At 47.7% G+C, this 25,651-nt stretch overlaps 1 protein-coding gene across 1 annotated transcript in view; it reads left to right on the top strand.

The window, feature by feature from the left end:
• The window catches only part of CSPG4 (chondroitin sulfate proteoglycan 4), a 99,559-nt gene extending 75,188 nt beyond the window's left edge, over positions 1 to 24,371 (top strand). The window contains exons 5-10 of the mRNA XM_020994659.1: positions 360 to 536; positions 7,412 to 7,610; positions 8,765 to 8,899; positions 9,753 to 9,919; positions 19,929 to 20,112; positions 21,137 to 24,371. Of these exons, the coding sequence (XP_020850318.1) occupies positions 360 to 536; positions 7,412 to 7,610; positions 8,765 to 8,899; positions 9,753 to 9,919; positions 19,929 to 20,112; positions 21,137 to 23,061 (2,787 nt within the window). The 3' untranslated portion in view covers positions 23,062 to 24,371. The remainder of the gene's footprint in view (positions 1 to 359; positions 537 to 7,411; positions 7,611 to 8,764; positions 8,900 to 9,752; positions 9,920 to 19,928; positions 20,113 to 21,136) is intronic.
• Positions 24,372 to 25,651: the final 1,280 nt, after the last annotated feature.

Genomic DNA, 25,651 nt, shown 5'->3' with positions numbered 1-25,651 from the left:
CCTTGAATGATAAGGTAACAAAATTTCACTTGCTCACTGTGCTAGGAGGAACACCCTCTGAGAAAAAGGGGAAGAGAAGTGGTCATGAAGGAGTAAAAAGATAGTTCATGAGGAGGTGATGAGTAGCCACTCGCAACAGGACAGGGATGGCTGGATTTGGGGCTGGACCCAGACAGAGATAAAGATTAGACTTGAGAAGTGGGCCAGGGACTCCCAAAGGAGCTAAAGTCATCCCTGACCAAATGTGGGGTGCAGGAAAGGGGCCAGAAGGGCTCCTGAGGTGTGAGGCCCTCACAGGAGGAGGCAGGTGAGGCTGGGCTCCGACCCTGTCTGTGTGTCTACCTCTCTCCCCTCTAAAGGTGGAGCAGCAGCTGATCCATTATGTACATGATGGCAGTGAGACCCTGGCCGACAGTTTCATCCTGATGGCCAATGCCTCTGAGATTGACCGACAAAGCGAGCCCGTGGCCTTTGGCATCACTGTCCTGCCCCTCAATGACCAAGTCCCAGCCGTCACCATCAACACCGGTGTACAGGTAAGGCCTCCCCCAGAAGAGCTGAGAAAGCTATGGTATCCAGTACTCAAAGTTCTCCCAGAATCCTTCCCAGCTACCCTTCCATGTGCCTGGAGGAAAAGTTCAGAGATTGGGGGATGGCAGCTTTCAGGCGGGAAGCACTCCTACTTACACTGTGAAGTTTAGTGGCAGCTCTGTGAAGGGCCATCCTAAACCAAGCAGCTAACAGTCATTCACAGAGTCAATGACAGAGTCAACAGTGTGTCACTTTGATAGAGACCAGAGCTGAGACTCCCAAGAAAAGAAACCCCACCCTCTCCTACACGTGATTGACTCTCAGGGACTGTTAAGAGAACTCTAGGGGCAACTAGGTGGCACAGTGGATAGAGCACTGGCTCTGGAGTCAGAAGGACCTGAGTTCAAATCCAGCCTCAGACACATAACACTTATTAGCTGTGTGACCCTGGCAAGTCACTTAACCCCATTGCCTAGCCAAAAAGAGAGAGAGAGATAGAGAGAGAGAGAGGACTCTAGAGGCAGGATTCCCCTAGGGCTCAGTAGCAGGTCCCTCTCACCTTTCATTTATTCTCCAAACATTTATTAAGCACCTACTATGAGCAGAGCCTTTAGATCAATTATGATCCCTGCCCTCCTGGTGCTCACAGTCTAGTAGCGATGAGACGCAGCCACAGAGAACTATAATGCACACTCTGTTCCACTCTGACCCTTGGATCTACTCTCCTCTTGGCAGGGGACTACGCACCCTACTATTGCTCCCCAACGTCCACAGGGCCTTGCCATCCACCCCGCAATTTTCCCTGCCAAAATCTTAATCCTACCTGGCCTTTCCATCTTCCATGAGCTGAACGTGAACTTGACCCCTCTTTTATGTATTGTCTCTCCCAATTAGAACATGACCTTGAGGACATGGATTGGCTCCAGTTTCTGTTTGTATTCCCAGGGCTTAGTTTGCTCAGCACATAGTAAAGGCCTTTCCATCCATTCCATTAGAATGGTACAAAACAAAGTCTACCATGACATCTGAAGAGTGAGTCCATTGGGTAGGGGGGTGGGGAGAAAATCAGAGATGGCTTCATAGAAGAGTCGGCATTTGAATTAGGTTAAGGTAGGATTTCATTCTAGGTAGGGGAAATGAATGAGCAAAGGTGGGCAAGTATGGGGGTATTCTGGGGCTGTGGAGAATAGTCCAGTTTTCCCAGAGGGGAAAATAAATGAAGGCTAGTAATATGGGATAGAGGGGGAAAGATAGGGAGTCCTGGAGGAGACAAAATAATGGGACTAAAGCCACGTGGGAACGGGACAAGGTTGGAACATGGTTGGGACACATCATCCCCGCCATCTTGTCTGCTGCTGGAGTTCTAGCTGGGACCTAAGTGGTACAGTAGATAAAGAGCTTGGAGTCAAGAGTCCTGAGTGTGAATCCTGCCTCACATGCTGGTTCACTGTATGACCCTGGGCAAGTCATTAACTGTTCTTAGCTTCAGTTTATCCATCTGTAAAATGAGGATGATAATAGCATCTCCTTTGTGGTATTGGTACAAGGTTCAAATGGGATAATCCTTATAAAGTGTGATATATGTGTGAGTAATTGTTAGCCTAACGATGTCTCCCATGAAGCCACAGAAGACAACCTTTCATCCCAGAATGCCTTTGCTCAGTTACAAAAGGTGGCTATCTAACCCTCGGTGCCAGAGGCCACAGGACATTCAGTTATATCGATTTTCATGAACAGCAGAACAGCAACTTGTCCTGAGACTGTTTCTATCTAAACTCCATTGAAAAGATGAGAGGAACAAGATAATAATAATAGGGGCAGCCAGGTGGTGCTCCAGCCTTGGAGTCAGGAGGACCTGAGCTCAGATCTGACCTCAGATAACTTGACGCTTACTAGCTGTGTGACCCTGAGCAAGTCAATTAACCCTGATCACATCACCAAAAAAAAGCAAAATAAATAAAAGAATAGCAGTGTTCTGTCCTCATGCTCTGTTCTTTACTTCCCAACCCATTTTCCCGTCTCTTCCATGGAGCAATGCTGAGATACTCAGAGCAGCCATTGTGCTGAGAAAACAGGTCCACAGAGATAATGAGCCCTGGCAGATTCACAGAGTAGGCCAATGACAAAGACAGAAGTGGAATTCAGGTCTCTGGAGAACCTGCCGGGTGAACTTCCCTACTTGACTCCAAGAGAAATGAGTCATTTTCTTCCAAAGTCTCTTAGGGGTAGACTCAGTCAGGAAGCCTAGGCCAGGATGGCACCCAGATTTTTTTGCCATGCCTGAAGTGGGGAATGTCTCTGGGGGTAGAGAGGAAAAAAATGCCTGGGTAATCACCTATAGTGGGGAGGAAGCCAATAAATCCACCAAAAAGCATTTATTAAACATTACTATGTGCCAGGCACCAGGCTGGATGCTAGAGGTACAAGTACGAAGAAAAGAGGAGGGAGTGCCCTTGAGTTTCTGCGGAAGACACATCCTTCCCCTTAATGCCTAGGCCCAGGAAAACAAGAAATCAGGTGTGCTGGCTAGGGCACGGGGAAGTCTGAGGGCCAAATGCACCCAGCACCATCCTCTCCGCAGGAACAGAAGACAGTTAATACCTCAGTGTGGCCACAAGGTGGCAGGCTCAGCACATGTGTCAGAGGAACCCTTAGAGCGAAGACGCACCTCCCGCTTCCTACCTCCACGTATGATGGAGAGAGGGGGAAGGGTAACCAGCACCCCCGACCTCCACCCACCACCCCCACCTCCCCAGGTGTCTGTCACAGTCCCTGAAGCCCCTGATCCTTCAGCTCTGTCAGCCAGGCTTTCCTTATCCTCCTTTTATAGAGAAACTGACGCCAGAGAAATTAAACAAGGTCATAGGACCCCAGGATTACAGGACCCCCAGATCCCAGACTAAATCTGTAAGGGACCTCCCAGGCCATCTAGTCCAGCTGCGTCATTGAACAGATGAGAACACGGGATCCCAGAGAAGTTCAGCTGTGAAGCTGGAGGGTAGAGTGCCTAGAGTCAGGAAGACCTGAGTTTGAATTTCACCTCTGACACTCGCTGTGTGACCCAGGGCAAGTCACTTAACCTTTCTTGTGCCTCAGTTTTCTCATCTATAAAATGGGTATAATAACACCCCTTATACCTCAAGGAGTTATTGTGAGCATCAAATGAGATAATATATGTAAAGTGTTTTGCAAACCTAAAAGAGCTATATGAATGTCATCATTGTTGTTGTTACTACTACTACCACTATCACCACTACTACTACCACCACCACTACTACCACCACTATGCTACTTTCACTATTACTACTACCACTACTACTATTACTACCACTACTATACCACCACCACCACCACCACTACTACTACTACTACTATCACTACCACTATTACTACCACTATTACTACTACTGCTGCTGCTGCTGCTACTAGAGGTGGGGCAGTAGATAGAGGGCTGGGCATGGGATCAGGAAGGCCTGAGTTGAAATGCTCCTTCGGACATTTTGCTAGCCGTGTAACAGCAGTGCAGTCACTTAGCTTTTCTCTGCCTCCATTTCCCCACCTGTAAAATTAAGGGGTAGACTCAGGGGCCTCTTAGGTCCTTTCAGCTCTAAATCTGTGATCTTGGGGCACAGTGGTTAGAGCACCAGGCCTGAAATCAGGAAGACCTGAGCTCAGATGCTGTCATAGACACTGGGCTGTGTAACCCCAGGCAAATCAGTTTGCCTCAGTTTAACTGGGATAAAGGCACCTACCTCCCAGGGTTGCTGTGAGGATCAAATTCAATAATATTTGTAAAGCACTTAGCACGGTGCCTGGCACACTGCAAGCTGTATAAATGTTCGCTATTGTTGTTATTATTATCATTATTATCCTAGGGTTTTTTCCTACTGTGCCATCACAGGATTTAGAACTAACTGGGATTTTAAAGATCACCTAGACCAGGGGTTTGTGAACTTGGATGGGAAAGAAATGACATTATTTTCGCTCACTTCTAACTGAAATTCAGTATTTCCTCCAATCATTTAAAAGCCTGACTCTGGGAAGGGGACCCAGGCTTCCCTAGCCTGCCTGCCAAGGGGGCCCAGGACACAGGTGAGCCAGAACTCCTTCCTAGCCTCAGGTCCTGTAGGTAATGGCAAAATGTAAGCCAGATGGGCTTCCTGATGCAGGGCTGTTGCCCTTACATCCACACAGTCAGGTGGGCCACTCTGAAGGCTGGCTCTTTGGGAGAGAAGGAACCGCCACAGAGAAGTGGAGGCTTAGATGGCTCCTGGCATAGGCTTATTCTGCTTTTCTGCAATTTCAAGCTGCTTTGGGCAGATAGAACCTCCTGGGGCAGAGCTGTGATAGTAGCAGAATTAGCCTAGCCCACACACACACACATGCACACACACATACACTTTCACAGCACCTTCCCTACCTCCAGGGTGCCCCTTCCCACACCCACTCCCTCCCCAAACTAGCTGCTAGGCCTGTGCTCACTACCCTTCCCTAGAGCTCTTCTCTACTCTCCCTAGGGGCCTGCTCCTCCCCCCTGGGTGGGACTCCATCCCTGTGTTCCCTAGACAATAGTTGTGAACCTTGTAAGTCTGAGCCTTCCCTGGGGAGTGAAAGGCTCTGGCTCCTGGGGAGGAGATCTCAGCTGTCCACCAGCAGGGAGAGGAGAGATGGGGGAGTAGGGGGTAGCAAGGGGGAGGAGACAGGCAATGGGGCCTTCCTCAGGCTGCTGTGCCCATGGGTAAGACCATGTCTGGCTTTGGGGAACCCCCTCCCAGGCTGAGGACAAACTGGGGCAGACACACAAACCCAGTTCCTGGAGGACAGGTGTCAGTAACACGGAGGAACTGGAGCTGGCAGCCACACTGGTCCCCAGGGGAAGCTCCGGTGACTGACAGGCCCCAGCTTGGCGCCTGGGGGGGGGGGGGAGGTGGAGTGAGCTCTCTCTCTCCCTTTTAGTTTTCACCTAGGTATATGTATTGGAGTCCCAGCTCCTCTGGGGTGGTCAAAGCCAGGGACACACACTTTCTCCCTCCCTCCCTCTCTTTCTCTCTCTCTCTCTCTCTCTCTCTCTCTCTCTCTCTCTCTCTCTCTCACACACACACACACACACACACACACACACACACACACACACTGCCCACCTCTCTGGGCCTCGGTTCCCATTCTCTGCTCCTTTCTTCTTTTCTTTTAATTTAGATATGAATATATTATATCTATTTCCATAATTCTATATTTCACTCAGTTACCTGCCTCAGATAGCTGTTTTCAAAAATCTCTTTTTTAACTTTAAGTCTTTTATAAGTCATAGAATTTCAGACTTGGAAAGTACTCTAACAGCTACTTCCTCCAACACCCAGTCTCACATACAAAGAACTTGGACATCCCAAGGGCCTTATTCTACTAGCCTAATGACCTTAGCTTAGCTCTGTAATCTCAATGGGCCTCAACTTCTTCATTCACAAAATGAGAAAATTAGATTTAACAGTTTCTAGGATGTCCATTCTAGGATGTCTGATCTTTAATATTATCACACAATTAGTCATTTCTTCAGAAATCAATCAACAGGCGTTTATTAAGCATCTACCATGTGCTTGGACATTGGGGAAGGTAGTGGATATATACAAAGGCTGAACAACCTATACACCTAAGGAGCTTACATCAGAATCTATATATGTCAGGAGATACATAATATATTCAAAAGAAATACGAAGTAATTTCTTAGGGAAAGAACCTAGCTTTGGGGAGGGGCGGGGCAGGAAATGCTAAGGGAGGTGGCTAATTGGCATAGTAGATAGAGTGGAGGACCTGAAGTCAGGAAGATCTGAGTAAGTAATAGAGGCAGGATTTGACCCAGTTCTTTTGACCCTAAATATAGCGCTCTTTCCACTGTATCACACAGAACCTGTGGACAGGACTGTCTTTTGCCTCTTTTTGTATCCCCAGTGCTTAGCACAGTGCCTGACATATAGTAGGTGTTTAATAAATGTTTATTGATTGATTGACTAAGAGGAATGATATTATGAGATAAGATTTGAGAAGGGCCTTGAATGTCAGGCTATGGGGGTTCAGTTTTATTAGTGAGCAATGGGGAGCCATTGAAGGACTTTGAACAGAGGAGAGACCAGACTGATACTTTGGAAAGATAATAAGGCGGATCTGTATGTAGGAAAGAATGATCCCAAGTCCTGAGTACTGTGGCCAACGGGGAGTGCTACAAGATCTTTCAGAGGAGGGAAAAATTAGTTTGGGCTGGAATGCTTCCCAGAGGAGGTGGGTCTTGAGCCTTGGAGGATGGATAGAACACAGCTGGGAGAGGAAGGGATGGCATCCTAAACAGGAAACAGCATCAGCAAAGGCTCAGAGGCAGAAATAAGCCTGGTGTGTACAGAGGGCAGGGAGGAGCCAGCCCTGACTGGAGAGCTAAGGGTGGAGCAGTGGGGTGACCACCAGATCAAAGCTAGAAGGTACTTTAAGGTCTTTTCTTCCTCCCCCTCATTTCACAAGTGAGGAAACTGAGGCCCAGAGGGGATTCCTGTCTCATCCAAGGGCAAATAGGTACTAAGTGTCAAAGTCAGGATTCAGACTCAAATCTTATGATGCCAAATCCATGATTTTTACCCCTGTGCCATGGGCCAGATCATGAAAGGTTTGGAATGATGAGCTGAGGCATTTAGACTCAATTATTTTATCAGTGGAGGTTTGGGAGAGAGATGGGGGAGGGGAGGTAGGTGACCATATGAAAAAGGCAGCTCTGGTCCCCACACATATAGAATGGTAAACAGCAACTCCTGTGTCCTTCCTCCCATCCAAGAAGGCCCCCCGGTGAGGGGTCCTAGGTCTACTGACTGGGGGTGGGCTAACTGTTGAGATGTGCTTACAGATGTGGGAAGGAGCCACAGCCCAGATCACCCCTGATATCCTGAAAGGAGACGATGCTGACTCCCCACCTGAAAATCTGGTCTTCTCCATCGAGCCACCAACCAACGGGAAGATGGTGCTCAGGCTGTCCCCCAGGACGGAGGTCCAGCAGTTCACTCAGGCCCAGATCAATAACGGGCTTGTTCAGTTTGTCCATGAAGGTGAGTAGACATATAGACCAACAGAAAAACAGACAGACAGAGAGATGGATGTGCAAACAAAGAGATAGATGTACAGACAGATATAAAAGCACATACTATGTGTCAGGCACTGCGTTTACATACTGGGGATACACAGCAAAGCAAACAAGACAGTCCCTGCCCTCAAGGAGCTTATATTCTTTTTCTTCTTTCATCCTTCCTTCCTCTTTCTCTTTCTCTCCCTTCCCTTCTTTCTTTCCTTCTTTCTTTCTTCCTTCCTTCCTTCCTCCCTCCCTTCCTTCCTACTTTCCTTCCTTCTCTTTTATTTCTCTTTTTTCCTTCCTTTCTTCCTTTCCCCCTTGCTTTCTTTCTTTTCACACTGGGTCTCCCTATCTGGCTCTAGCTGAAAATACAGCAGCCATCCCTAGGCCCAATCCTACTGCTGATTGTTACAGAAGCTTTGACCTGTTCTGTTTCTGACCTGAGCAGGTTTGCCCCTCCTGAGGCAGCTTGGTAGCCCCCACTGAAGACTCGCCATATTGATGCCAGACTTAGTGTATATACCTGATCGTCTTTAGCCATACCGCAGCTCAGAACTCAATCCACCAGCCTCAGCCTCCCCAGCAGCAGGGATTCCAGGTGTCCACAACCATCCCTGGCAAGGAACCTACATTCCAATAAGGGAATTCAGCACATACTCAGGAGCAGTTCCTGAGGGTGAGGAGTGGTGGGGAGAGTTATATACCTGGTGGTATAATGATCAGCCCCTCCCAGTCCCGTCTTCTCTCTCTCCCACCCCCCATCTTCATGGAGTAGGTGGAGAAGACTGTTATCTCTACTTAAGGAAATGGAGTCTCAGAAAAATGAAGTGACATACCCAACAACCTGTAGTAAGAACTAGAACACAGGCTACCTGACCCCCTGCCCAATACTCCTTCCATCCACCTCCAAAGTGCCCCACCTCCCCCTCCCCAGCCCCACTGCAACTCCAACTTTCCATCCAAGAGGATCTGATGTGTACCAGGGGGCACATTGGGTTACCGTCCCTTAGCACCCAACACCCCACCTCTACCCCTCACAACCACAGGGCTCCCCCAACCCCAAAGCAGTCCATCTCTAGGGAACAGTGAGAAGTCAAGGCCATATTCACGGCACTGCCTTCTGTCATTCTCCAGGGTCCCTGGATGGTGGATTCCAATTCAACCTCTCTGATGGAGATAACGTCTCCCCAGGACACTTCTTCTCTGTGAAGGCTCTAAAGTTGCGACAAATCACTGTGGAAAGCAACCAAGCCCTGACCATCTGTCCAGGTGGGTCTGCTTTAGAGCGAACGGTCTATTTATTTATTCTCTGACTGTTGGCTTTACTGGGGCTGTTAGCCTGTCAGAATGGTGCTACTGAGCCTGGCAAAGTGATGGATTAGGCTTATGCTTACTCCTCTCCCCAGTTGAGGAGAACAAAGAAACCCCTCGACCTCAGCCAGTCAGATTCAGAGCAGTCTGCCCCTGAGCCCTGGTTACCCTTTAGCTTCCCTGGGCAGGTTGTGAGTATGAAACATTGGAATCTCATTGCATTTAGAGTCAGGGGACCTTGGTTCAAGGTCAAGGTTCAAGTCCAAGGTTCAGAGGGCAACTAGGTAGCACAGTGGATTCCACTGGCCTCAGACACTTACTAGCTGTGTGACCCTGGGCAAATCATTTGCCCCTATTTGCCTCAGTTTCCTCATCTGTAAAATAAGCTGGAAAAGGAAATGGCCAACCACTCCAGTGTCTCTGCCAAGAAAACCCCATGGATAGAGCACTGGCCCTGAAGTCAGGAGACTTGAGTTCAAATCTGGCCTCAGACCAAGCACTTGACCACTTACTAGCTATGTGACCCTGGGCAAGTCACTTAACCCCAACTTCCTAAAAATTAAAAAAAAAAAAGAAAACCCCAAATGGGGTCATGAAGAGTCAGATTTGACTGGACACCACTGAACACCTTAGTTCAAAACTCCTAGCTCTGTCACTTACTACTTCTGTGACCTTGGGCAAAATACTCTCTGTGCCTCAGTTTTGTCATTTGTAAAATGAGGAGTTTGGACTTCTAAGTTCATTCCAGCCCTAGATTTATGATCCTATAACTACCCAGAAGCTGATTGGCTCCCGCATTGCCTTCTCACAGGAATCTTCCAGATCATAACCAATCGAAACCTGAAAGTGACCACCAATGAAGATACAGACTCTCAACACCTGTTTTACCTAGTGGAGCGAGGCCCTCGGCTGGGGCCGCTGGCCCACTCTCGGCTGGGGAGCAGTGGGGATGCCCTGAGGAACTTCACACAGGCAGAGGTAAGCAAAGAATCCACTCCTGGGCTCATCCCTACCCCCACAGCCTCAATGCCAGAGATTTTCTTTGTACAGGCCCAGAAAGCCAAGAGAGAGGAACCTCAAGTCTATCGCATCCACATGTATATACACTGACGCGTAGCCCTGGCCACATCTGCAACTCTGCACGCCCTACGGAACTTCACCCAACAACCATTTATTAAACACCTACTATGTGCAAAATGGGGCAGCTAGATGGAAAAAATGGATAGAGTGGCTGGTCTGGAGGCAGAAAGACTCACCTTCATGAGTTCAAATCTGGCCTCAAACACTAGCTGTGTGACCCTGGGCAAGCCACTTAACCCCATCTGCCTCAGTTTCCTCATCTGTACAATGAGCTGGAGAAGGAAATGGTAAACCCCTCCAGTGTCTTTGCCGAGAAAACCCCAAATGGGGTCACAAAGTCAAACCAACAAAATGGAGCTTTCCAAATAACTTGCTGTGATAGCAGAATTCAAAGTCCAGATCTCTTATTTTCCTGTATCATTGTTTCTGACCATTCCTCTAGCTCTGGCAGCCTCTTTTATCTCCAAGAGGCTGGTGCTGCCCAAAAACTCACTCTCACTTTCACTCTAGATGGCTGAGTCCAGAAACTCCCAAAGCTGGGATAGCTAACAAGGCAGCTCTGAAGCTAGCACTGACCAGGAACTGCCCATCCTCCTACAGAAAGCTGCATTCTGGGATGGCGATGCCTAGGAAGCGTTTCCCTGCCAACCACACAGCCCTCTCTCCAGGGATTCTCTGGCTCACGACCTCAGTATCATCCTTGATTCCTCACCCACGTTCACCCCACATAGCCAAGCTCTTGTGGAGTCTTGTCACTGAACATCCGAATTTACTCCCCCTTCTCTCTACTCACTCTCCATCCAGGTACACAGCCTCACTATCTCCCTCTTAGACTAGGGTAATAGCCAGTTGGTTGGGTTTCCTGACTCAGGTACCTTGTCACTCTGACCCTTCTTCCACTCAGCTGTCTTAGTGATGTTCCTAAAACACAATCTCTCTGTCTGTCTCCCCTCCCCTTCTTCCCTCCCTCCCACCCTCTTTCTTTCTCTCTCCCCTCTCTCTTTCTCTCCCTCTCGTTCTCATTCTCTCCCTCTCTCTTTCATTCTCTCTTTCTCTGTCTCTGTCTCTCTGTCTCTCTCTCTCTCTCTCTCTCTCTCTCTCTCTCTCTCTGTGTCTCTCTTTCTCTGTCACACACACACACACACTCGGACTCAATGAATTCCAATAACTTTCTGTTAGCTCCAGGATCAAATCTAAAATCCTCCTTTTGGCATCTAAGGTTTTTCCCAGCCCAACTCCTTCCCACCTTTCCATCTTCTTACATTTACTCTCTGATTCAGTGGCCCTGGCCTTCCTGCTGACTCTCCCACCCTCCATCCAGATTCCGTGCCTTTTTGCTGTGTCCCCCTGCCTTCAATGTTCTCCTGCCTCACCTCCACCTCTTAGCTTCCTTCAAGACTTAGCTCAAATTCCCCCTTCTCCAGGAGGCCTTTCCTGGTTCCCCCCACCCAAGCTCACCCCCAAGGGTTCTCACTTCTAAGATTCCCTTCCATTTCCCTGTATATATCTTGTACATACCTAGAAATTGGCATCCTTTCTTTGTATCCTCCATGGTGCCTAGCACCTAGTAAATGCTTAATAAATGTTTATTGACTGACTGACTCCCCTAGAAATATGAGGTTCAGGAATTCACATCTTTAACCACATGGCTTCCCTGGACCATATACCTGAGGGCCAATCCCTTTCCGTAGCTGGATCCAAGCCCCCCGAGTCTAACTATTGTTACATAGCAGTGATGTGATCAGACCTGTGCTTAGACTAGATATCATGAGGCAGATCTATGCTCAAGGAAAAATGTCACAAGGCAATGTAGGATCAAATGTCTGAGAATTCTAGATAGGCCACCATGGCTCCCACCGATGCCATCCCTGGGGTGCAGGTGGGCTGATGGTGGAATGGTTGGGAAAGCTGATCACTGCCTTCCAAAAGACAAGACATGAAGAGATATGATGAAGCGTTACCCTTCAAGCCTCAGAAAACATCCCCAAATCCACTCAGGGTTTTGACTGGGCATGTCCACTACTTCCTCTAGAAGACATAACCAAAGAGCCAAACAAACCTGCTCCTAGACTGTACTGCTCTTCCAGGTAATCAGGAAACTCTTCTGACCAATCCCTTCCCCATGTTTCTCTTCAAAAGCTAATAACTTGGGGCAGCTAGGTGGCACAGTGGATAAAGCAGCCGCCTTGGAATCAGGAGGACCTGAGTTCAAATCTGGCCTCAGATACTTGATACTAACTAGCTGTGTGACCCTGAACAAGTCACTTAACCCCATTGCCTAGCAAAAACAAACAAAAGCTAATAACTCCTTTATTTACCTACAATGGTAAAAGACCTATCAAGGGTTATTTGCATTTTTTTAAACCATAATTATCCTTGGGAATGAGAGTTTATGTAAGCCTACTCTTTTATTTTGCCAGGGTCACAACCATTCTTCAGGCTGAACTAATGTGCCCCTAATTAATAGCAAGCACTTAATAAATGCTTACTGAGTATAGGCTGGCTAGCAGTCATCCATTAATGAAACACACCATTGGTTTTTTTTAAACAGAGAGTGGAATAAGCATTTAAATAGCACCTAGTATTTGCCAGGCACTGTGTTAAGTACTTTTTCCTCTAAAATATTATCTTGTTTGATCTTCACTACAACCCTGGGAGATAGGTGCTTTATTATTCCCATTTTACGATTGGGGAAATTGAGGCAAAATGAAGTTAAATTACTTACCCAGGGTCACACAGTTTGTGTTAGAGGTTGGGTTTGAACTCAGGTCTTCCTGACTTTAGGCCCAGTGTTCCAGCCACAGCACCACCACCTGCAGAAGGTCAGTACAATCTCAATTTACTAACTCAATGATTTGTTGAAAAATCTCAGCATTGCTATAAAGTCCATTAAGCTCCTTGTGACTTGGATTTTGGGACTTTAAGACTGACAAAACAGTTTTGCTAACAAACAACCCTGTGAGGTAAGTAGTGAAGAAATTATTGTCCCTATTTTACAGATGTGAAAATAGAGTCACACAGTTTCTATGTGTTGCTAGAAGCAGTGTTCTGACCATTGTAAAGCCTGCTTACCCTTTCGGGTAATGTTACTAAATGTTACTCACTAGGGGACTCCAGAAAAGGCTATTATTGTCTTTTAAGATGAGGAAAAGCTATTAGTCAATTCATTCATTAGGCTTCTGTCCTTGAGTTCTCAGATGACGGATAATCAGGAGATGAGAGCTAGTCACACATGTTTATGACATTCAAATTTATTATGTCTTATGGAGAAGCTGTACTGGTAAATGAAACCACCCACAAAACAAACAGATTATTACAGAAGAGGCAGCAGGTAGTGCAGTGGAAAGAGTTTTGGACCTGGAGCCATAAAGACTTGAGTTGGAATTTATCCTCAGACCCTAACTAGCTTTTCAAGAAGCTGGTCTATTTTACTTAGTCTCTCTTTGCCTCAGTTTCCTCATCTGTAAAATGGGGATAATAATAGCACTTACCTTCCAGGGTTGTTATGAGGATCAAATGGGATAATAATTGTAAAGCGCTTTGATAATGCCCAACACATAGTAAGTATATTATAAATATTAGCTGCTGCTACTATTAGTACTACTACTGCTGCTGCTACTGCTACTACAGCTATTGTTAGCTCCCAAGGTTGCTGCTAGGATATAGTAAGACATAGTTGTAAACTCCTTTGCAAACCTGAAAATACGACATAAATACTAGCTAACATTATTATTCCAGGTTACCCTTCAATTTAATGTATTGACTTGTTCCACGTTTCCTAGTTAACCCAAGGTCAACCCTAAGGCCTGAATTGGGGCAGACACATCTACCCTGAATGGCTGTAGTAGGGTAGAAAATGTGTTGAAACTGGCTTCAAATACAGCCTGACACTTACTAGACCCTGAACACTAAATAGACTCAGAGGAGCCACTTAACCATCTCTAAGCCTCTGTTTCTTCATCTGTCAAATTGGGGCCATATTTGTAGTACCTACCTCACAGGGCTCTGGTGAAGAATCAGCAAGAACACAAATGTGAAGTGCTCTGTAAACTTTACCACCTATGGACGGGCCAGTTATTATTAGGTCAGAGGTTTTTAAGTCTATCTTGTCCCAGCCATCCATGAAGGGGATCCACACTGTTAGACTCCCAACATTTGATTATCCAGCCTCCTCAACTCCAAGGAGGGGAAACCCACCAGCCAGCCAGTCAGCGTTTACTAAGTGCCTACTATGTGCCAGGCACTGTGCTTTACTCAGCATTTATTAAGTTCCTTCTATGTGCCAGACATTATGCTGAGTGCTGAGGATACAAAAAGTGGCAAGCACAAAAATAAAAACCAGTCCCTGCCCTCAAGGAGCTTACAGTCTAATGGGAGAGACAACATACAAACAAATAGCAAGCTAGATACAGGGTAAATAGAAATAACTGACACAGGAAAGACACATTCCCCTTTTGGATAGTTCTAATTGCTGGCAAGTTCTCAATCAAGCCTCAGTTAGCCTCTTTGCAATTTCCACCCACCCCTTGCTCCTGCTTCTGCCTCTTCCATCTGGAGTCAAATAGAGTAAGTCTAATCCCTCTTCCAAATGAGATATTTGTATAAAAAAAAGTGCTTAGCACAGTGCCTCACACACAGTAGGCACTCTATAAATGCTTATTGCCTCCCTCTCTCCCTCTTCTACTTGTTGACCCTTATAATGCTTGAAAAGAGCTATCCCTTCCCCACCATAATCGTCTCTTCTCCAAGTTAAACAAGCCCAGCTTCCTTCTTCTTTATTCATTTTATTAGTTCTTTTCCAAGCCTCCAGAGTCACCAACTACATCTCTAGCTTCTTCTCCTTTTCACCCTCCTACCTCCTCTTCATGAAATGTTCAGCAGAGCTGCCTTAGCAACCATTGTTATCAACTTTGTCACCTGAGAAATGGAAGATTTCCCCAGGGTTCCTGGGACCCTGGGAAGAGAGATGGGAAAAGGAATTTTATTGGCATAATTCCCGCTTTCCCCAGGGGCCCCCAAAATAACTTCACTGAGCCTGGGGTATTTATTTACAAGAAAACACAGCCTAGAACAGCAGACTCTCCAGGGTAGAAACTTCTCTGATGTCATCTCTGCCTTCCTGAAAAGGACGGTCCTCCTATTCCCAACAAGGAGTCAGCCTAACCTTAGTGGAAAAGCCAGACCTGTAGTGATGGAGAATGAATGTCCACAACAGTGGACAGCTATAACAATTAGAGAGTTTTCCCCTTATACTGAGGCAAAATTCATCTTTCAGCAACATCGATCTACCCATCCTCTCTTATTCTATTCTCTGGGACCCAGCAGAACAAACCTATTCCCTCTTTCACGTGACAGTCTTTCAAATATTGAAGACATATGTGTCAAAGAATGAAAACATCTATACTGTATTCTATATTTCAGGCATGCCTGCCAGAAACAATTTTGTTAAATTCAATGTTAATCTAATATCCAAACCATTTCTGGCTTAGATGGGTATCCAAAATAGTTCTCCCATGTCCTCCAATATGGCTCTGTTCCAAGAAAATTTAAGGTACCATAAGAATCTTTTTTTTACTTTTATTTTTTTTCTGTCTTATATTTATTTATTTATTTTTAGTTTTCAACATTTTCTTCCACAAGATTTTGAATTCCATATTTTCACCCCATCTTGCCCCTCCCCCCACCCCAAGATGGCATGCATTATGAATACCCCTTTCCCTAGTCTGCCCTCCCTTCTATCTCTCTCCCCCCCCTTTCTCTTATCCCCTTCCCCTTCTATTTTCCTGTAGGGCAGGATAGATTTCTGTACCTCATTTCCTGTATTTCTTATTTCCCAGTTGCATGTGGAAACATTTTTTTTAAACATGTGTTTTTAAAACTTTGGGTTCCAAATTTTCTCCCTTCCTCCCACCCCACCCACCCTCATTGAAAAGGCAAGCAAGTCAATACAGGCCATACATGTGCAGTTATGCAAAACACTTCCATAGTAGACATGTTGTGAAAAACTAACTCTATTTCCCTTAATCCTATCCTGCCCCCCATTTATTCTATTCTTTCTTTTGACCCTGTCCCTCCTCAGAAGTACTTCCTTCTGATTACCCCAATCTGCCCTTCTCTCTCATCCCCCTGCTCTCTTGTCCCCTTCTCCCCTATTTTCCTGTAGGGTAAGACAGATTTCCATACCCAATTGATGTGTATGTTATTCCCTCCTTAAGCCAAATCCTATGAGAATAAGATTCCCTCATTTCCTCTCACCTTCCCATTTCCCCTCCACTGTAAGAACCTTTTCTTGTCTGTTTTGTGCAAGATAATGTACCCCATTCTACCTCTCCCTTTCTCCTTCTCCTAGTATAATCCTCTCTCACCCCTTAATTTTATTCTCCAGATATCACCCCTTCATCTTCAACTCACCCTGTGCCCTCTATCTATCTATCTATCTATCTATCTATCTATCTATCTATCTATCTATCTATCTATCTATCATACATATAATTTTTCCCCTCCCACTACCCTAATACTGACAAAGGTCTCATGAGTTATAAATATCATCTTTCCATGCAGGAATGTAAACAGTTCAGCCTTAATAAGTCTCTTATGATTTCTCTTTCCTGTTTACCTCTTCATGTTCCACTTGAGTCTTGTATTTGAAAGTCAAATTTTCTATTCAGCTCTGGTCTTTTCATCAAGAATGCTTGAAAGTCCTCTATTTCACTGAATGACCATTTTTTCCCCTGAAGGATTATACTCAGTTTTGCTGGGTAGGTGATTCTTGGTTGTAATCCTATCTCCTTTGCCCTCTGGAATATTATATTCCATGCCCTGTGGTCCCTTAATGTAGAAGCTGCTAAATCTTGTGTTATCCTGATTGTGTTTCCACCATACTTGAATTGTTTCTTTCTGGCTGCTTGCAATATTTTCTCCTTGACCTGGGAACTCTGGAATTTGGCTACAATATTCCTAGGAGTTTTCCTTTGGGGATCTCTTTCAGGGGAGATCGGTGGATTCTTTCAATTTCTATTTTGCCCTCTGGTTCTAAAATATCAGGGCAGTTTTCCTTGATAATTTCTTGAAAGATGATGTCTAGGCTCTTTTTTTGATCATGGCTTTCAGATAGTCCAATAATTTTTAAATTCTCTCTCCTGGATCTATTTTCCAGGTCAGTTGTTTTTCCAATGAGATATTTCACATTGTTTTCTAATTTTTCATTCTTTTGGATTTGTTCTACTGTGTCTTGATTTCTCATAAAGTCACTATCTTCCAATTGCTCTATTCTAATTTTTAAGGAAGTATTTTCTTCAGTAAGCTTTTGGACTTCCTTTTCCATTTGGCCAATTTTGCTTTTTAGGGCATTCTTCTCCTCATTGGCTTTTTGGACCTCTTTTGCCATTTGGGTTAGGCTATTTTTTAAGGTGTTATTTTCTTCAGTATTTTTTTGGGTCTCCTTTAGCAAGCTGTTGACTTGTTTTTCATGATTTTCTTGCATCACTTTCATTTCTCTTCCCAGTTTTTCCTCTACTTCCCTTAATTGCTTCTCAAAATCCCTTTTTGAGCTCTTCCAAGGCCTGGAATTGATTCATATTTTTCTTGGAGCTTTGACTTTGTTGTCTTCTGGTTGTATATTTTGATCTTCTTTGTCACCAAAGTAAGATAATATAGTCTGACTCTTTTTGTGAGTTTTGCTCATGATCCCAGCCAATTACTTGAGTTTTAAGCTCTTCGTTAAGGTAAGAGTCTGCTTCCAATGTGGAGAATGTACTGTCCCAAGCTTAGGGGGTTTGTATAGCTGTTTTCAGAGATACTTGTAGGGACCTGTAAATTTTCAGTTCTTCCAAGGTGGTATGATAAGGGTCGAGGTGTTTACTCTTTTCCTGGCCTGAGCTCTGGTCTTTGAGTGACCGGCCACAAGCAGTCTTTTCTCTCTTGGAACTGTGAGGAGGGGTTTCTCTCCACAGCCACTACAAGCTCCACCTGGCCAGCGTTCCTCCTCACCCCAGAACCGCCACCCAGAACTGTGACCCAGATCCAAGCACGGGCAAAGCAAGAGATTCCTGCCTCAGCACTGGCAAAGAGATCCCTGCAGTCCCCCTCTGATCAGCCTCTTGATTCCCCCTCAGTCTGTGGGCCTGAAGCTCAGGACACAGCCACCTCCTGGCACCCACGCTCTACTCTCTGAAACTGACTCTGACCTAGCTCTTTTCTCACCGCAAAAACAGACTTTTCCCACTGACCTTCTAAGCTGTCTTTGGCGTTCGTGGATTGAGGAGTCTGGAAGCTGCCACAGCTGCCTGTGATTCAGTCCTCTGAGGCCTGCTCTAGGTTCGCTGCAGCCTGCGCGCCCAACGCCGAACTGCGCTCCTCTACCCACCCTGTGTGATAAGCCTTTTCGATCAACCATCCAGGCTGTCTTGGGCTGGAAATTTCTTTTACTCTTTCTTTTTGTGGGTTCTGCTGCTGTAGAATTTGTTCAGAGCCATTTTTTGTGGGTATTTGGAGGGGTTTGGGGGAGAGCTCAAGCAAGTCACTGCTTTCATGCTGCCATCTTGGCTCTGTCCCCCACCATAAGAATCTTGAAGAAGAAAATCACAATATATAAAAACATTCCAGTTTGGTAATAAGCCACCATGCCATTCTTTTCTGGACCATTCCCCTGAAGAAATCAACTGGTCTCCTCCCAAGGGCAATATCTTTGGAACAGAAAAGGGTCCTTCCCTTTGAAGGGAATAGAAGGCACTTCCTGTGAGTGGATCTTCAGGGAATTCCTTCTGGGAATAAAGAACTAGCAATAGCCTTTCGATGAGTCAATAACCTTCAGGGGTGGGAAAGAAAATATTAAGTCAAAGAGTTACTCTTTATTCTAAATTTGGGTTACCCTCTTTAGCCTACTCCCTTATGCAAGACCTTTTTGTCCTCAACCTATCACCTTCCTTTCCAAAGAGTTTTCTCCCCTGAAACCCAAGTCTAGAAAGGGCTTTTTAGACCAGAGAAAAGTATTATTTCATATGTTTTTATAAACCAGGAGTGGCATGCTTCCACATCAGTCACCTCCCCACCACAATCTCACCTCACTCTCCCCAGTTCATCTCTTCCCTAGGACCAGATGCCACGGTCTCTAGTCCTCTCACCATTTTGGTTGGGTTGTCTTCCTCCCATGGGTTCCTGTTTGTCAGTGACCTTCTTAAAATGTAGTGTCCACTATACTCCAGATGTCATCTGACCAGGAAATGAACCTTATTACCAACCTAGACCTAGACATGCTGTCTTTCGTAATGTGATCAAAGATTGCCTAAACTTTTTTTAGCCAAGTGCAGGAGCTGAAGAGTTACCTGATCGGTCAACAAGCATTTATGAAGCATTTACTCTGTGCTTGGCACTAGGATGATATAAGATTAGGATGCTAACATGGGTGTTTGCCCAGTAGCACACTAGTTGGATTCCCCAGCCCCTCCCAGGCTCCTCAAATCCTCCTCCCTGGCCCTGCCTTGTCTGGACAGCATCAAGTGCTCTGGACTTCCCATCTTTCCACCCAACCCTTCAGAGAAGGATCCGACAAGCTCACTGGCATTGAAGAGCCAATAATGTTACTTGTTACAGATCTTTGTCCTGGGCATTGGAGAGGTAAATGGAGAAAGGAAAAGGATCCATACTCTGGGAAACTCTCATTCTAATTAAAGAGACATAGCCTCTTTCCCTTAGCCCAGCATCTGAACTGGGAGGCACACCCCTTGTCCTTGAGTAGCTTAGCTTACCAGGGGGAAGCCATCTCAACTTTAGAAGCCTATAGTATGATGAGGGAACACAGAAACCCTAACCTCTTAATTTCCTGCTTTGAGGGGGATACCCACTTCCCTGAAACCTCAAGTCCCACCCCCCTGCCAACCACAGATCCAAAATGATTTTTCTCTTCTAGGTGGACGCGGGAGAGATCCTTTATGAACATGAGATGCCTTCGGAACCCTTCTGGCTGGCCCAGGACACTCTAGGCCTCCGGGTGTCCTCACCCCCTGCCCGAGATGTCGCCATCAGCCTTTCCATTACCGTGTCCTTTGAGGTCTCCTGTTCCCAGCGTCCCAGTCACCTCTGGAAGAATGAAGGTGAAAGCTCTTTGTGGGTTTGACGGGAACTGATGCTAGTTTGGGTAAGATGGGAAAGCCTCAGGGAAGATGGTATGTTACCTGGTGGGCAGCCCAGTGGCTCCCCTCAAAGCCTTGGAAAGTCAAAGAACCTAGAAGATTCAAGCAGAGGGGCCATTGAGCAGCCTGACGTGGACCACTGTCCCATGATGTTCTTCACACTCTTGTTCTTTGCCTCAGGTATCCTGTAGGCAGAAGCAAGGGTAGAAATTCTGTGGCTACCAGAAGCTTCCCTCTCTCCTCCTCTCTTTCAAATGTACAGTCCCAAAACCTGGTAGGGAAAGTTCTGCTCCCAGATCAACTAAGTAAAAGTAACCAACTTCTAGCCCATCAGAAAGGCTCATGAAATACCCACTGGGGGGCAGCTAGGTGGCACAGTGGATAGAGCACTGGCCCTGGATTCAGGAGGACCTGAGTTCAAATCCGGCCTCAGACACATAGTGCTTACTAGCTGTGTGACCCTGGGCAAGTCACTTAACCCCATTGCCTAGCCAAAAAAAAGAAGAAAAAGAAAAAGAAAAAAGAAATACCCACTAGGAAAGAGAAAAAGCAGTCCCTCTCCTCAGAGAGCTCCCAGGCTGTTAGGAAAGACCCTTACCTCATCTCAGGGAGCCCTCAATCTGACAAGCTGTACCCCTGAGTATGCTTAAACAGCTCACAAAGATGGGGATCCTCAGGGAACCCCTGTGTGAAGAGCAGAGTGTTTGGTAAAAATGAAGCAGCCTGAAATATACAAAATAAATACTAGATAATTGGGGGGGGGGCACCAACAGCTGAGGGAATCAGAAAAGGCTCGAACTGAGCTCAAAATCTTCAGTTTACCAGCCCCTGCTTCAATGAATGAATTCTTTCACTCTTTCATCACAGATCTGGGACACACTTCCTCCTCCTTTCAGTCCTTGTCTCCAGCCTCTTCCCCTGCCCCCTACCCTCCAGGGATCAAGAACAGCCCTGACTTACTGGAGTTTTTTCCCTTTTTTCCTAGGTCTCTGGGTCCCAGAGGGTCAGAGGGCAGAGATCACCCGGGCATCCCTGGATGCCGCCAACCTCCTGGCTAGCATCCCAGCCTCGGATCGGCCCTCCCACAACGTAGTCTTCCTAGTGACAGAATTGCCAGCCCACGGGGAGCTGTGGGTGGGTAACAAACAGCTGAGCGGTGGCCGGCCTTACTTCCTGCAGTCTGACCTGGCCAGGGGGCAGCTGGCCTACATCCACAGGGGCTCAGGGACCCAGAGAGATGGCTTCCATTTCCAAGCCTCCATCCAGGCTGGGCAACAAGATTCCACTCATCCTGTCACGGCGCAGCCTGGACCTGTGATCTCTGAGACCTTCCAAATCACTGTGCGGGACGTCAACGAGAAACCACCCCAGCCCCAGGCTTCCAGACCTCTACAGATCATTCGGGGTACACATGCTGCCCTCTCCCGGGCTCAACTAAGTGCCGTGGATCCAGACTCTTCCCCTGAAGAGATTGAGTACCGAGTGAGGAGGGCGCCCCACAATGGCTACCTCCTGCTGACGGGCAGCCAGCCTTCCCCCGTGACTCGGTTCACCCAGGCTGATGTGGATGCCGGGAGGCTGATCTTCACGGCCAACGGCAGCAGCACCCTGGGCATCTTCCAGCTGAGCATTTCCGATGGGGCGAGTCCTCCTGTGGACACCTCCCTGTCTGTGGACGTCCTGCCATCCTCCATTGAGGTACGGACCCGGTCACTTCTAGAGATCCCCCAGGGCTTGAACTGGGCCCCACTGACCCAGCAGCACCTTTTCGTGATATCTGACCAAGAAGAGCCAGATGCCACCTATTCCATCACCCATACGCCCCAACACGGGCACGTGCTGGTCAACAGGCAGCCCAAGACAAGCTTTAGCCAGAAGCAAGTGGAGCAAGGGGAAGTGGCCTTTTCCTTCACCAATTTCACCTCAGCCTCGGATCAGTTCCACCTCCTCTCCCTCGCCCGAGGCGCCAACGCATCGGCGATAGTGAACGTGACTGTCCGGGCGTTGGTGCGGGCACAGGCTGGTGAACCGTGGCCCCAGGGTACCACTCTTCGTCTGGACACGGGCATCCTGGATGCTGGGGAGCTGGCCAACCAGACGCAGAGCGTGCCCCAGTTCCGGATCCTCCAGGGACCGAGGAGAGGCCAAATAGTGCGCATCTCCAAGGACAGGGACCAGGTGCCTCAGGCCCAGCCAGTGGAGCTGTTCACCCAGCAGGACCTCAAAGAGGGGTTGATTGGGCTGGAGCTAAGCAAGCCAGAAGGTAGGGAGCCACCGATGCTGCATGATGGCATCACCTTTGAGCTCTCGGCCAGGGGCGTGCCCCCGGCTGTGGCTTCTCTTGACTACGTGTCAGAGCCTTACAATGCATCCCGGCCCTATGGTGTGACTCTGCTCATCGCTCCCGGCTCTTCTGAAACCAGCGGGGGCTCCCGTGAAGAGGACAGCTCCTCCCGGACGGTGACAGGGCCCAAGGGGCCTGAGAGACCCACCCCCAATGTCAGGGAGGCAGGAGCGGCCCCCACCAGCGCGCACAGCCAGGCAACCCCAACCAGTGCCACCCCTGCAGAAGGGGGCACCTTCCTAGGCTTCATCGAAGCCAACATGTTCAGCATTATTATCCCCATTTGCCTTATCCTGCTTCTGCTGGCCCTCATCCTGCCCCTGCTCTTCTATCTCCGCAAGCGCAACAAGACGGGGAAACACAACGTCCAGGGTCTGTCGGCCAAGCCTCGCAATGGCATGGCCAGCGATGCCGAGACCTTCCGCAAGACCGACCCCAGCCAGACCATCCCGCTGACCTCGGTGCCTGGCAAAGGGCCAGAGGCCAGGGGCCACCAGGACCCAGAGCTGCTGCAGTTCTGCCGGACACCCAACCCTGCCCTAAAGAATGGCCAGTACTGGGTCTGAATCCCTGTTCCACCGGGAACAGCTCTGACAGACAATTCTCTTCCCTTTTTGGGGTCCTAGGGTCCCACTTCTACCTCCCACTTCCGTTTTCCTTCCTTCCTTCCATTCTAGCCCTTCTCATTCCTTCTCACTGGGTTTCTCGGGATGACCAAGGTGGCCAACTCCATCTCTGTCACATCTGATGAGAAAGAGAAACCCAGTACATTGTGGGAGAAAGATGAAAGGCCTAGGAGTGAAACAAAGACCCGAAAGGGTCAGGACTGAGGGTCAAGGATCTTCCCCTTCCCCATGCCACCATGCCTAGAGAACTCAGAAGGTTTAGTAATAAAAAGAGAAGGTGGGGGCAGGGATGGAAAACTGAACTAAGGAAATGAAGCTGGCCCTTCTGCCGGGGCCCCAGTTGGAACAGTTAGGAGGCAGGATGGCCTTATGGGGAGAGCAGTGGGAAGAGGGACTCTTCTCCCATCTCCAGTTCCTGGCATGACCTTGGGTAAGTCATGTCCCCCTCTCAAGGGAAGGACAAAGAGAGAAGGTTCTCCCCTACTAGAGAGCCTTGGCTAGGGTGGAGATTGGATAGATGGGGTCCTCACCTCATGACACCCTCCCCCTACACCCCTCAATACAAGCCCTCCCTTAATCTGCAATGGGGAAACACTTTCCCGATGTGGCCCACTTTGGGCTTCCTGGGAAGGGGCTTCCCCTCAGGGCCCAAGAATGGTGGCAGCCAGGAGCCAAGGTCTTCCCCCTCATAGTGGGGCTGGTGGGGTCAGGGAGAGAGAGGAGAGATGACTCGTCCTCTCCAGCAGGGGCCACCCAGTCAGTAAGATAATATATTCAGGGTTTGTGGGAGGGAAGGGAGTTGCCTGGGAGAGGGTATCCACATTTATTTAAGGGATATTGCACAAAAATCTATTTAACATATTACTAAAGTGGACCTGGTTGGGAGCTTGCAAACAGCCTGGGGAAGCTGGCCTTCTGGACCAGCAGACACCAGGATCCCAGCTCCAGGGTTCAGGTCTGGAAGCAACTGCCCCAGAACATGAGAGCAGGGGCTCAGCTTGCCAGCTCTCTGGGGTCTCAGAGCAGCTGAGCCAGCCAGATAACAGACCAGGTGCCTGGCACTGAGGTCCTGGGGAGACGCCATCAGAAAGACCTCATTCTGCAGGGCACCAAGGACCGAGCCCATGGAGAAGCCAGGGACTCAAAGCCGCTGGCCAGCCTTGGCTGGGCTCCCACCCGCTTGTGTTCCGTGGGGGTGCATAGGAATTCTTCGGGGCCTCCATAAATGGTGCTTTGGTTGGTTCTCAACATCTTGGCGTCCAAGCTGTCTTTATTCCAAGGTGGGAAGCGGGCAGAGGGAGGTGCCACGGATGCCCTGGTCCTTTAATGCTCTGGCTCTTTAATGGAGGGTGATTGGGCCCAGCACAGGCAGGAAAGAATCATGGGCTTAGTGCTAGAAAGACCAACTTCCTCACTTTATCCAACATCCAGAGAAGGAGAGACACTTGCCCAGTCGCACAGATGGCAGATTGGGATTGGAACCCAGGTCCTCTGACTCAAAAGCCAGAGTTCCTGGCCTAGGGCATAATAATAACATCATATAGCTATTTACATAGATCCTCACCACAGCCCTGTGAGGGAAGTGCTATCATTATCCCCATTTTAAAGATGAGGAAAACTGAGACTCAGTGACTTGATCAGGGTCATACAATTAGCATACTTCTGAAACAGAATTTGAACTTGACTCCAAGCTCTACCCACTGTGCCACACAGCTGCCTCTAGACCATTAACACGTAGAAAGAAGAATCCTACCAGTGAAGGGACTAGAATTAAGAGAGATTCAGAAAGGCTTCCTCGGGAAGGTGGGGTTTTATGCAGGACCTGAAGGAAGTCAGGAAAGCCACCGGGAGGCAAAGACCAAGAGGGGAGACAGCCAGGGAAAATGCTCGGAGGCACAAGATGGACTGCCTTGCTTGGGCAGCAGCCAGGAGATCAAACATATTCGGCTGGTCAGGGAGCAGGCATAGGGTGTAAAAGGGAATGTCTAGCAGAACATTAAACTCAGGTCATTTGACTCCTAATTCAGGGTGCTTCCCACTACACCACAAAGCTTTAAAGTAGCCCTTGCCAACAAACAAACCCGAGAGAGCAAACATCCCTCGGATCCCAAGTCCAAGGTTTTAACCTTTGAGATTCGTGATAACTCTGTGAGGCAGGTGGTGCAGACATTATTATCCCCATTTTGCAGACCAGGAAACAGACTCATTGAGGCAAATTGACTTGCCCCAGGAGACACAGCTGATAAGTGATTAAGCCAAGATTTAACCCTGGGTCTTCTGCCTTCCAATCTGGTAATGACACCAGGGGAGAAAAGGAAGGAGACCAAAGGGATATTCTATGAAGATAAAATGCTAACTGACCTTCTAGCAGCATTTTAATGTTCACAAAGTATTTTTTGTGCATGATCTCACTGGAGCCCCACCATAGCTCTGAGGAAGGCACTAAAAGTGTTATTGGCCCATTTCACAGATGAGGAAACAGAGGCTTACAAGGGTGAAATGGCTCACACTCCATCATAGCACGACTGGT

Source organism: Phascolarctos cinereus, unplaced genomic scaffold (assembly GCF_003287225.1).
Source record: "Phascolarctos cinereus isolate Bilbo 61053 unplaced genomic scaffold, phaCin_HiC Scaffold_3;HRSCAF=262, whole genome shotgun sequence".
Lineage (NCBI taxonomy): Eukaryota > Metazoa > Chordata > Mammalia > Diprotodontia > Phascolarctidae > Phascolarctos > Phascolarctos cinereus.
This window is presented reverse-complemented; position numbering and strand designations above follow the sequence as displayed.